At 40.8% G+C, this 11,955-nt stretch overlaps 2 protein-coding genes across 4 annotated transcripts in view; both read left to right on the forward strand.

Moving 5' to 3' along the window:
* Window positions 1–3,948, forward strand: part of LOC108235910 (SAP30 binding protein) — a 22,233-nt gene extending 18,285 nt beyond the window's left edge. For 2 of the 3 annotated variants that reach the window (XM_017416247.3, XM_037980700.1), the window contains 3 exons: window positions 66–124; window positions 745–835; window positions 2,130–3,948. In XM_017416247.3, coding sequence (XP_017271736.1) covers window positions 66–124; window positions 745–835; window positions 2,130–2,311 — 332 coding nt within the window. In that variant the 3' untranslated portion in view covers window positions 2,312–3,948. The remainder of the gene's footprint in view (window positions 1–65; window positions 125–744; window positions 836–2,129) is intronic. The other variant, XM_017416248.3, reaches the window with a different exon arrangement.
* A 4,976-nt stretch (window positions 3,949–8,924) lies between these two features.
* Window positions 8,925–11,955, forward strand: part of itgb4 (integrin, beta 4) — a 36,088-nt gene continuing 33,057 nt past the window's right edge. Inside the window, exon 1 of the mRNA XM_037981028.1 lies at window positions 8,925–8,972. The gene's annotated coding sequence lies outside the window, so the exon portion shown is untranslated. The remainder of the gene's footprint in view (window positions 8,973–11,955) is intronic.

The following is an 11,955-nucleotide window of genomic DNA, read 5'->3' on the forward strand; positions in this document are numbered from 1 at the left end:
AAAAAAAAAAAAAAAATCTTATTTCATAATTCCAGCTTGGATCTCATAAAAATGATCTCTCCTAGCCAAAGCCCAAAAAGTGGAGATGGACAAGCTGGAAAAGGCCAAGAAGGAGCGCACCAAGGTGAGGCCAACAACAAAAGAGATGTGGGTTATCCTGTGTTCTGAGTCGGGCAAGTCAGCACCAGCCCCACTTCACTTCTGATTTAATGTCCCTCCTCAGAAGTACCGAAATCCAGACTGCCAAGTTCAGCTTTTGTAGCTGTAGTTCAGATGCAACTTAACAACTCGCTGACGCTTGTTCAGATTTGACACTTTCTGTGGAGGAGAAAAACCAAAAAAAAAAAAAAAAACTTTTCAGTAAAAACGGATCAGTCGAGCCCCTGACTGAAATGTTTATTTGGTTTCAGAGAAAGAAAATATCTGCGCGTGCTGAAGTTTAAGGGGTGGGTGTGTTGTCTCTCCAGGGAACACATGTGGTTAGAAATCTGATTCACGCTGCCATGAGCTGCATCGGCGTCATCGTTGAAACAAGTTTAAACTGTACCTGAGAGAGGAAGTACTCGGTGTGTCATGTTTCATATGGTCCCCTGTGGAAAACAAAAGAAAGTCGGTTGTATTTGTGCAAAAATTTAGACATTTTCAAATACTGTTTCCTTTGATATGACAAACTCTCAAGAAGAGCTTCTCAGTGAGCTGTAGCAGGAATTTAAACTTGTTTCATTTTGTTTGTGTGTTCTTCAGATTGAGTTTGTCACAGGAACTAAGAAGGGCACCAACGCCTCCAGCACAGCAGCCTCCACCACCAGCAGCACCAGCACCACCACAGCCACAGGTAAACGGGACAGAGTCGCTTTACTGGTCAGTTTGGTGGTAAATGGTGGAAGGTTTGGACTGCGGGCAGGTCAGTTCAGCACCCAGACTCTTCTACTGTGAAGCCATGCTGTTGGAATGGATGCAGAATGAGGTTTAGCGTTGACTTCCCGAAATATTCTCTGAGAACAAACATTGCCTGCATGGGGAGCATATGTTCTAAAACCTCTATATACTTTTCTACATTAATGGCATTTTTCCCAGATGTGTAAGCTGCCCATGCTGTAGTCACTAATGCACCCCCATACCATCAGAGAGGTGGGCTTTTAAATTGCGACCTGATAATAAACTGAAACGGTCGATCTCTTTAGGACAGACAACGTGGCGTCTGCGGTTTCCAAAACGAATTTTGAAATGTAAATTTGTCTGACCACAGAACAGTTCTCCTGTTTGCCTCCGTTCGTATTAAATGAGCTTCAGTCCAGAGAAGACGGTGGTGTTTCTAGAAGGTTTTCACATTCGGCTTCTTCTTTGCCTGATAGAGCTTTAAGCAGCATGTGCGGATGACATGGTGTACTGTGTTTACAGACAAGTGTTCCTGAGTCCCTGCAGTGATGTTCAGAACAGAATCAGACCTGTTTTTAATGCAGTGGCCCCTCTAATATTGACTTTCAGTCTTTACCTTTTGAGCTCTGAGATTTCTGCAGATTTTAGAAACCTTTTGACGATATTATGAACTGTAGAAATTGAAATTGCTCCACTATTTTAGTTGGAGATTTTCCTCAGACTGGTGAACATCTGCACATCTTTACATCTGAGAGATTCAGCCTCTTTAAAATGCTCTTTTTATCCCCAGTCCTCTTACTGACCTGCTGCCATTTCACCTAATTAGTTACAAAATGCTCCTCCAGCTGATTCTTATTTGTACCACTTACATTTACAGCCTTTTGTTGCCCCTTCCCCAACTTGTTTTAGATGTGTTGCTGCCGTAAAATGAAGAATTACCTGATTGTTTCCTAAAAGTGGTACAATGTCTTAGTTTAAACGTTTGATATGTTCACTATATTTCATTGTGGAAATAATCTGGTTTTATGAGATTGGCAAATTATTGCATTTTGCATATTGTAGTTCTCTTGTTCAGTGTTTTTTGTGTGCTTCATTTCAATGCTTCTTTCTGCTGCTCACATCCTGATCAGAGGAAGCGCCTCCGTCATCATGTCTCTGTTTTCTGATGATAAATGAAACCATATCTGAACCGGCTCGTTGTTTAGTCCAACACCTCACCTAACCAACTGCTCCGCTTCTCCTCTCACCAGCAGATGCCCAGAAGAGGAAAAGTAAGTGGGACTCGGCGATCCCCGTCACCCTGGCCCAGCCCACCCTCATCACCACCACAGCGACCCTTCCGGCCGTCGTCTCCGTGACAACCACGGCGAGCGGCACCAAGACCACAGTCATCTCTGCAGTGGGCACCATCCTGAAGAAAGCGAAGCAGTGAGGACGAACGGACAGGTCTGAGCCGGGACCCAAGCTGTGCTGCCGTTGGACGTGTGAAGACACGCAGAGAGTGGACAAACTGCTGGACACTCCACGTTCCTGCTGTGAACCTCTGCTCCACGTGGACAAATCAAAAGACTCAGTCCTCTGTCTCTGGAGTTGCACTAAAAAGCCAAAATGACAATTTGTTGAAAAATCCCTTAATCATCTTTAACTTTGACACGTGTAGATGATTTTCATAACTTGTTTTTTTTAATATATATATATATATATACGCAGTAAATACAGATATACAAAAGAAGTACTTGCCTTCTTACAGATTTCTTCTATTTTTACTCTTTTTGTTACATTAATATGGTTCAAATCGTCAAACAAATGTTATCAGACGATAACCTGAGTGCATACAAAATGTTGTTTTTTGTTTTAAATGGTTTCATTTATTAAAGGAAACAAGTTATCCAAACCAACCTAATCTAATGGTTGTTCCACCCTTGGCAGCAACAAGTGGAACAAAGTGTTTGTGCTAACTAGCGAGGAGTCAGTCGGCTGGCTGTGGAGGAACGTTGCTGCTGCAGAACCCACCTGTTCTTCATCTTAAGGTCCCAAAATAATGGCCGACATTGTCCCTAGAGACAATTAGAGAGCTGAGTTTGGGATTTATTCAGTTATGGCAAGTTGTCCAGGTCCCCAAGCAACAAAGCAGCCCCAGACCATCACACTACCACTACCGTGTTTGACTGTGAGTACGACAATCTTTACCCCAGATGCAACAGGACAAAAACCTTCCCAAAAACCAAAAGGTCCACTTATGTCTCATCAGTCCACAGAATATTGTCCCGGTTTTATGGGTCATCGAGGTGTTTCTTGGCGAACGTGAGACCTTTTTGTGTTTTGTTGGTCAAGAATGGTTCAGGCCTTTGAACTCTCCCATGGAGGCCATTTTTTACTCCTGGGTCCTTCTGGGCCCTCCTGGATGAGTCTTCGCTGCGCTCTTGGACTATTTTCTGGTCACCTGGCCACTCCTGGGAAGGTTCACCCACTGTTCCACGTTCTCCGGATTTGAGGGTCAAGGTTCTATCGAAGTGCGTTCTTGTTCTTACAGGCCTGGCAGTAATCGGGCACAGGTGTGTCTGGTGAAACTGAACTCAGCTTTATTAAAAACAAAACAGTTCATTCATGATTTAGCTCGACTTTTCACAGAAGACCAGGTTGGTTTGGATAACCCCCCCCCCCCCTTAATAAATCAAATCATCATTTGAAAACTTGTGTGAATACAAAATGCTGTTGTCTGATGTTCAGATTTGTGTGACGAAAAAGCAAAACCAGAAGAAATCGGTAAAAGGGCCAAATACTCTTTCACAGCACTGTACATCAGGAGGCAACTGCTGCTGATTTAAAGCAACTCTGAAGAAAAAAAAAAGGTCCTAAAAGTGGTTAAAATACCCTGGAATTATGTTTTTGTACATATATATATCTCCATAGATGTGGTCAGATATCATCCTGCTTGTAAGAACAGACATTTTGTCAGCATCTCTGTTTGGGACACAGTGGAACATATTTTAGTTTTTTTGTTGTTGTTGTTTTTTTACACTTGTATTGATAGTAAGGTGAATAAATGGTTAAGTTGTTGCCTTTTCAGTCGGCTTCGTTTCAAGTTTCGAGGGGATTGTTTCCATCTTTAAACACTTTCCTTTGAACAGTTTTTATCTTTAGAAATCAAACCGCTTCTTTTGTGTTTGTTTTCTGGAGAACAAGCTCCGTTGAGTGCAGATCTGCTCCCCGATGGTATCTTTGGCGTTCCAACTCGACTCGGCCGTCGGAGGAAGCATCTGTGCCGCAGGTGGACTCCGGCGTGTTTTTTTTTTTTTTTTCCATCTCAAACCCCCACGTCTGACTTCTGCCAGGAGGAGCATCCAGAGGTCTGTTTTCAGACGCGCCACTCAAGGTTTAACTTGACAGAGTCGGTAGGCTGCTGCTAAAAACGAACAAAATAGATCTCTTGTAGTTGCTGCTTTGAGTTTGAGTTGTGTAAAATGCTTCATTAGGTGCACCCTTGTCTAACTAAATATCAAAACTATAAAGAGACGAATAGAATTCACCAAAAGGTAAACAACGTCTGTGTGTGCTTGTTGGCAAAATATCTTGCGAACCACTGGATAAATTTTAATGAAACTTGCCGTAGATAACAAATGGAAGTCCATTTACAGCTGATTAACGATTTAGAGTCAACCTGATTCAAAATGGCCGTCACAGCCACTGATTTTAAAAACACAAAAAATGTCTATAACTCAAGTCAATTTGACAGATATTGACCAAACAGTTGGTGTGGTAGTAGCCGAGCATCATCCCCAACACGTTTTGAGGGCTAACTATCATACAAGATCTTTGTTTAAAATTTGGCCTTTAACTAAATGGCTTCATCTCCTGTTTGTCTGTTAGCAAAATATCTCGTGAGCCACTGGAGGGATTTTAAAGAAACTTTCAGGAAGTAATCACTGGATGTACCTCTGCAACTGATTACCTTTTGGAGTCATACCAGTTCAAGATGGCCGCCACAGCTAATCGGCAACATGAAAATTGTTCTGGTGAACTGCCAGGTAACCACTCCCCTCTGCCAGTCCCCTTTGCTGCACCTTTCTGCAGCTCTTTCTCTGCCTGTTAATGAGGAGGACCAGGTGGACTCAATCTCCAAGCAATCAGAGTGCAGGTACTTTTGATGTGACTGACCTGTCATTCCTGTTTGAACCAAGCAGTGCTTGTAGCATGTAAAGTCTGAACTGTGCAAAAGTCTTCTACAAACTGTGAAGGACAGCCGGTAAGCCTCATAATGATGTTGCTCATTTAATGAATCTCATTGGAGCAGCATATGGGCTCTGATTGATGTTACTGTTTAATCTTGTTGAAGTCTAGCTAGTAAGTAAAAAAAAAAAAGAATATATATATATGTATATGTATATGTACACTTGGTGTTAATTGGTTAAAATAAAAAGAAAAAAATAAATGTTCAAAATGTATGACTATGAAAATATATTTAAGAAGTATTGAAAAATATGCTAATTTATTTATTGGTGTTGACTTTCACTATAAAATATTTGCTATTTATTATAATTTGGAATAACTGGTTTTAAAGGGTGGAAATATGATTATTCACAATGTATTTATCTTGTTAATTTCAGAATGTAATAGATGTGTTTCTGTGTCTTTTGAGGTTTTTCACCTATATGGCTGAAAGGCTAAAGCTCTGTGACCATCATGGAAAAATAAAGATGGATCAACTAAATTGAAGAGTCTGAGTGAAATCCAGTTAAAAGCTTTATTGTAGAGACTATCTCTTTCAAGTGGGGAATCGCACAGTTAAGGAAACCTGACAAGACTTGACAAAAATTGCTATAACTCAGTTACTTTTGTGGATAATGAGCTGAAACTTGTTGTGGTAGTAGCTGAGAGTCATCCTCAACAAGTACTCCAATCATTAATGCATCTTCTGGGATCTCATGTGAAATAACGCTATTTACCAGGTTTAACCAAAAGGACTAAAACTTCATCCTTTCTCATTGTTTGGTGTTAATTTCAAGCTCTGGCATCAAAGGCGGAGGGTGATATTTATTCCTCCAAGGAACGCTAGGCCTTTAATCCCCAATTGTTTTGCCCAGTAAGTTCGTTTTTATGGACAAAATTGGTTTCAAACATGTAAAAAACTAAAACTCAAAACAAGGTTTTCACGTTGTTCGATCATTTGCCTGGGAAGGAGCTCCAGCAGAGCCGGCAGCTGAAGCGCTGCCAGTTCTGTTTTTGCGTGTTTTTGCAGATCCTGGAATGAGACGCTGACGGAAGCGCCGAGTGAAACTCCGTCAGACATCCGTCTGCTTCAGCTGCTCAGGTGGGCTTTTAGGCTTGGTTCCAGGTTCGAAGGAGAGGTCGTATTTCTCCAGTTTTAGCTTCTCTCTTTTGGCTCCCTGTCAGATTCAGAACAGAATTTAAAATCTCACCTCTAACATAAAAAACTCTCAGCAGCCAAGCTGTATGGTTAGCATGTTCAACATTGAACCATGTGGCTGTTGGTTTGAAGTGAACTAGGAGGTATTTTCTGTAATGCACCAGCACCAGAGCATGATGCTACCACCACCATGCCAAACAGCTGATTCAGTGTTCTACACTCCTCTTTTCAGAAGACATTTGGCTCGCCGTGGAGCTTGAAGGGGTTTCTTTTAAGGCGGAGCTACTTTTTTGTTTTTTTGTTTTTTGTGGTCAGCACCCTCTCAGCCCAGGTTGATGTAAAACTGGACCGTTCTGTGGACTTCTTCTGTTCCAGCAGCTTCCATATCATGGTAGGCTTTAGCCTCGGTGGGTTGATCCTGAACATCTGAACCGATTTTCCTTTCATCTGAGCGGGACTCGCAAGGTTTCGATCAGTCCAAAGAGGGCTGTCAAACGAATCAAAGATCAGCTACCAGCTGCGGTCAATCACAATCACTTAAGTTGACATCCTAAAACATTCAGCACCACTTATTGCAAAAGAAATTAGATAAATGTATGCATATATTTGTATGTAAAATCCCGACCCTGGAAAATCCACAATAAACTCTTAACTTGTGCACTGAATTTTTATCTTTACAAATCATTTCACTCTGGAAAAAGAGCAATTTGAATGAATCATTAAAAGTCTAAAATGAATATGTTTGTGACATTCGTGCCCATGATGAGTGGAGGGAAACTTGTGACTGCAGCTGGTGTGTCACTAATGATGTGGATCCAGTTGTTTTAGTCCACGATCTGAGCAGATGATCTCCACTCTTCCTGTAAGGGGTGTAAGCTCAGTCAGAAAATGTTTCCGGCGTGCAGGCTGAAGTTGTCCTCCCTGCGGGTGAACCCCTGTCAGCAAAAAACGCTGTAACCCACGAGCCACACCCAGCCCAACCTGTCCGAACGCAGCATTTCAGAACTCTTTCTGCTCAATGTTGTACAAAAATAAAAATGCAAGGTTAGGAAGAAGCCTACCAAGAGAGTATTAAGCTGTTTACCCCTTGGGGATCACTGATTATTATCTTTATCACCAAGTGCATTTTTATTATCAGGTAATATAAGGTAAAAAAAAAAAACCTTATGCGATGCTAAATAAAATGTAGCATATTAATGTTTCTACCAGGTTTTTATGGAAATATACACAAAGAAAACTAAGTTTACTTTAGTTTAGCTTTTCTTGTTTTCATTTGGTCTAACATTCTCAGTTGCAAAGCTTCAAAAGGTCCTCAAGATTTTGTTCTTCCTGCACTACTTATTACCTCGTTAATTGATTTTTATTAAATATACATAAATAACACTTTTATTTACGTGTTTTTTACATGTGATCAGAGGAAGATCATGTGATCACATGAACTTGTTGAAAAATGTTCCTAAATTGCATTTTGCACGTTAATTGAACATTGTCACATGTAACATTTATCTCATTTTTGTGCAAAACACACTTCACATGTGAAATTATGAATTTTTCCACATGTAAAGTTAATCATAGGACATGTAAAAAAAAAACGTGCTTCACATGTTAATGTGACATAATTTCACATGTAAATACTTGTAATTTTCCACATGTGAATTTCAAAAGCATTTGGGGTTCCAAATTCACATGGGCGACGTGTAACACGTGTTTCACATGTTATTTTAACGTTTTCACACGTAAACTTGTGATTTCCCACATGTGAATTTCAGATATTTTTTGCTTCGAATCCTCATGTGAAACGTGCAAATCATGTGTTTCATGTGGTACCTTAAACTTCACATGCGAAAATGTGTGATCTTTCAACTTCCACAGTAAATTCTTTTGTTCCAAATTCACATGGCAAACATGAAAATTGTCCATCACAACTTCATTTAATGCCTTTCCACATGTGAATTTCATCTTTCTTTTTTTCCAAATTCACATGATAGACGTGTTTCACATGTTAATTCACCTTGTTTTTAATTTAACATGCTTTCACATGTGAACACTTGTGATTTCCCACACGTAAAGCACAAGTTCTTTGTTCCAGACACACATGGGAAACATGTAAAACATGTTATTCACGTTAGATTGACATGTTTTCAAATGGGAGCACCTATGACTTTTCACATGTGAAGTTCACATTTTTTGTTTAAAATCCACATGGAAAACGTGCAAGTCATGTGTTTTATGTGGTACCTTTTTCTAACTTGTAAAGTTAATCTTGTTTTGTTCCAAATTCACATGGGAAACATTTATATCGTGTGTTTTATGCATGTTAATTTTACATGTGAACACCTGTGATTTTCCACATATGTCCTTAGTTCCACATCCACATGGCAAACATGTCCAAAACACATGTTCCCCGTGGTAACTTAACATGTTTTCACATATAAAAACCTCGTTTCCACATGTGAAGGTTATGTGGTTTGTCTGAAATGTCTTTTTAAGTTAATTTTTTGGCGGGAAAGAAAAGTGTAAAGACACCACAAGTCCAAATAATGAACTCCACACTGGGCTGTTTTTGTCATGCAAATTAGTGAGGAGTTGGGCGCAGACACGCACACAGACAAGGACACGTAGGTGGGGACGGTCTCTGTGTCCCGCTGCTTTTCCTCTCTGTTTTTGGCTCATTTTGTCCTCACACAGGGCTGGTCCGGTTCAGCTCAACAGCATCCTCCAAACGGTAAGTTCTGTCTCGGTTCAGATTTTGCATGTTTCCTAAGGACAGAAACAGAAAACAGCCGTCTTCTCTTGCTTTCAACACAGTAAAATTTCTCCTGAGTCTGAACAACAGTTTGGTTGCATGTCCCTGCAGTGTAACATAGTTTGTGTAAAACTGCATGTTTCAGAACTTTTATCTCCTCACACAAACCCCTCGTTGAGCTCAGAGAAGCGATGCGGTGGGTGGGTCCCCGGCCTTGTGAAAAGGTCGTTTAGAAAGACTTTGCTGTCTAAGTGTCAGCCGAGCTCTTCAGACTGTAGGGAGGCGTTGTTTCCAAAGGCGTTTTGTTCCCCTGGAGAGAGACCGGTCCATTGTATCGGAGCAGATCTGGTTGCTGGGAGCACGGCTGCGCAGCGTGGTATGTACAGTACAGAGAAACAGAGCTGCTTTCATCTGCGGGTCACTTAAAGCCGGCTCCAGAGTTCGACCCCCTCTTATATTCACTTCTAGTGTTGGATTAAAATGTTACACTTTAAAACTTCTTTTACCAATGATTTTTTTTCTCTTTTTTTCTTTCAAATAAAACTTCTTAAACTGGTCTTATGAGTGAATTTCCTGGCCAGTTGTAAAAGAAAATTAGTCACTTCCTGTTGATTGACTTTCCCAACATAATGAACCAACAGTATTGGGTTATTGTACACCGAATCAAATTCCATTCTTATTAATCCGAACCAGTCCGGAACATTATGCAGACTTCAGACGCCACATATTTTGAGTGTTTTTTTTGTTTTGTTTTTTACGATCACTGTTAAGGAATTTTGCTGAAGCTGCTCCTATAACTGATGCCTCAAGTGTGTTTCTCCACCCTGACAGGTTGTTATTTACGAATGTTTGTCAGTGTCACTGACACTGCAGATTTAAAAAAAGGATGACTTGGTTTAATTAAAAAAATATAGATATTTAGTCAAACAGTTGTTTTTCTGCAGGAAGTTACAGTTTTTATCTTGTATAACTTCAAAAGCACGCCTACAGCTCATCTGTTAATCATATTTTTTATTATGTTTGAGTTTTTTTTTAGTATTTTACAGCTACATAAGTTGCTGTATGTCTGACAGAAATTTGGCACTTTTGTTGCCACTTCTTAGATTTTAAGCATTTGGACTTAATTTAATAATAATAATAGTAATAAAGTTCTCACCAAATCTTAAAATCAAGCAAATGGAAACAAACAGACAACAAAACATGACAAAATATACCCTGTAATTATTAATTTACCAAAAACTACGGTAAAAGTGCAATAATAAAGTCTACTGTTGTGATTCGATCCCTTACAGAAGCACCTTTAACAGCATGAAGTAGTTGTTCTGTGTGGTTCTACCAGTCTCTCACTTCTTTATAATGTTGCTTCAGTTCATTGAGGTTTCCTGAGTTTTGCTTCAAAAGGTCCTAAAACAGCATTTTCACTCAAGTTGACGTTTGGAATAGAACACCGCATGATTGTGTCCGTTCTGTTGTAGATCAGCTGCTGTGTTTAAGATCATTGTTCTGTTGCATCATGACTCAGTTTGGTCCAATCTTCACAGCAGACAGACTCTAGAGTCCTTTGGTCCACAGAAGAGTTCATGGTCCACTCAGTGACTGCAGGGTGTCCAGGTCCTGTGGCTGCAGAACAAGCCCAAACCATCACCCCTCCACCACCGTGCTGACAGCTGGCATGAAGTGTTTGTGCTGATCTGCTGTGCCGTGTTAGAGAAGAGAATTCCTCTTGGCAGTCTTCCAAACATACTTTGTTCTTTCCTCTAATTGTCACATCATGAACCTTAATGTGACACATGCTGAGGCCTGTAGAGTCAGAGTTTGAGCTATTAGACTTCTTTTTTTTAATTACTCTGAGCATTTGATGGTCTGACCTCGGGGGGGAATTTGCTGAGGTGTTGACTCCTGAGAGGACCGGCAGCTGTCTTATCTTTCTCACTGTACAATTAAAAACTCCAAATAGATTAGGAATTACTTTTAACCCTTTCCCATATTGATGAGCCGCAACAATTGCTTCTCATTGCTGATGTCTTTCCACCCTGGCATTGAGTTAACACACACCTGTCTGCTCCAGAGCAGCAAACTGACTGAACTCTGCTTTTATAGAGCTGCTCACACTGATGAGGATCAGTTAATTAATAAATGCAATCAGCAAATTTGTTTTAACAATGTATTTTTTTTTCCTTCTTGCTAATATGACTAAAATACAAAAACATTGCAGTAGTCATCAGTGCACTATAGGTGTCTTTAATAAGGATATCAATCCTAAATCACAGAAAATAAACCATCTTGATGTGGAAGTCCATGTTGAGAAATGCTGATTTGAGTTGTTGTGGGGTTTTTTTTTTAGGCTGCAGATATTTGAAACTGTGGGCTTTAAACTGTAAGATTTTCCACACACCTTTGTGGGGGAAAACATGTCCTCCTTTGTCAAAGGCTGCTGAAGCACAATCATGCGTGGCCAGGGTTAGGATTCAGTGTCACGGTGCTGCGTGGGCCTGCTTCCTGACTCATGTCTTCGTTATTAAATGAAGAAAGTTGCTCTGCATGCTGAGCAGGAAGGGTAGAGGGGGTGAAGAAAAACAATAAAAAGGATTTGCGCCAGTCATCATGTTAGTATGAAATATCTGCCAAGCAGCAAATGTACCCGTTAGCAAGAGTACATGATTGAGTAAACACGAGTCACAAAGCAGTTTCCCATAGCCTGCAGGCAGTGTTCTTCTATCTGCTGCCACTCCCAGGAGATTGGGAGGAGGCTGCGGAGGGAGGGGTTTAACTTCAGGAGCCTCAAGCCCGCACAGGTGAACTCCTGCTGGGGTGGAATGCAGCGGGGCTGGGAGGGAGGGGGGGGTCCTGACACATTGAGGTGGGGAGCTTTTAACTTAGCAGGGTGGGGAAGAGGTGGGAGTGAACTCTTTCTGTCACAGAGACTCACCTGCACTGGGAATGGTGTGTGTGTGTGTGTGTG

This window comes from Kryptolebias marmoratus, linkage group LG17, assembly GCF_001649575.2.
Source record: "Kryptolebias marmoratus isolate JLee-2015 linkage group LG17, ASM164957v2, whole genome shotgun sequence".
In the NCBI taxonomy this organism is placed as follows: Eukaryota; Metazoa; Chordata; class Actinopteri; order Cyprinodontiformes; family Rivulidae; genus Kryptolebias; species Kryptolebias marmoratus.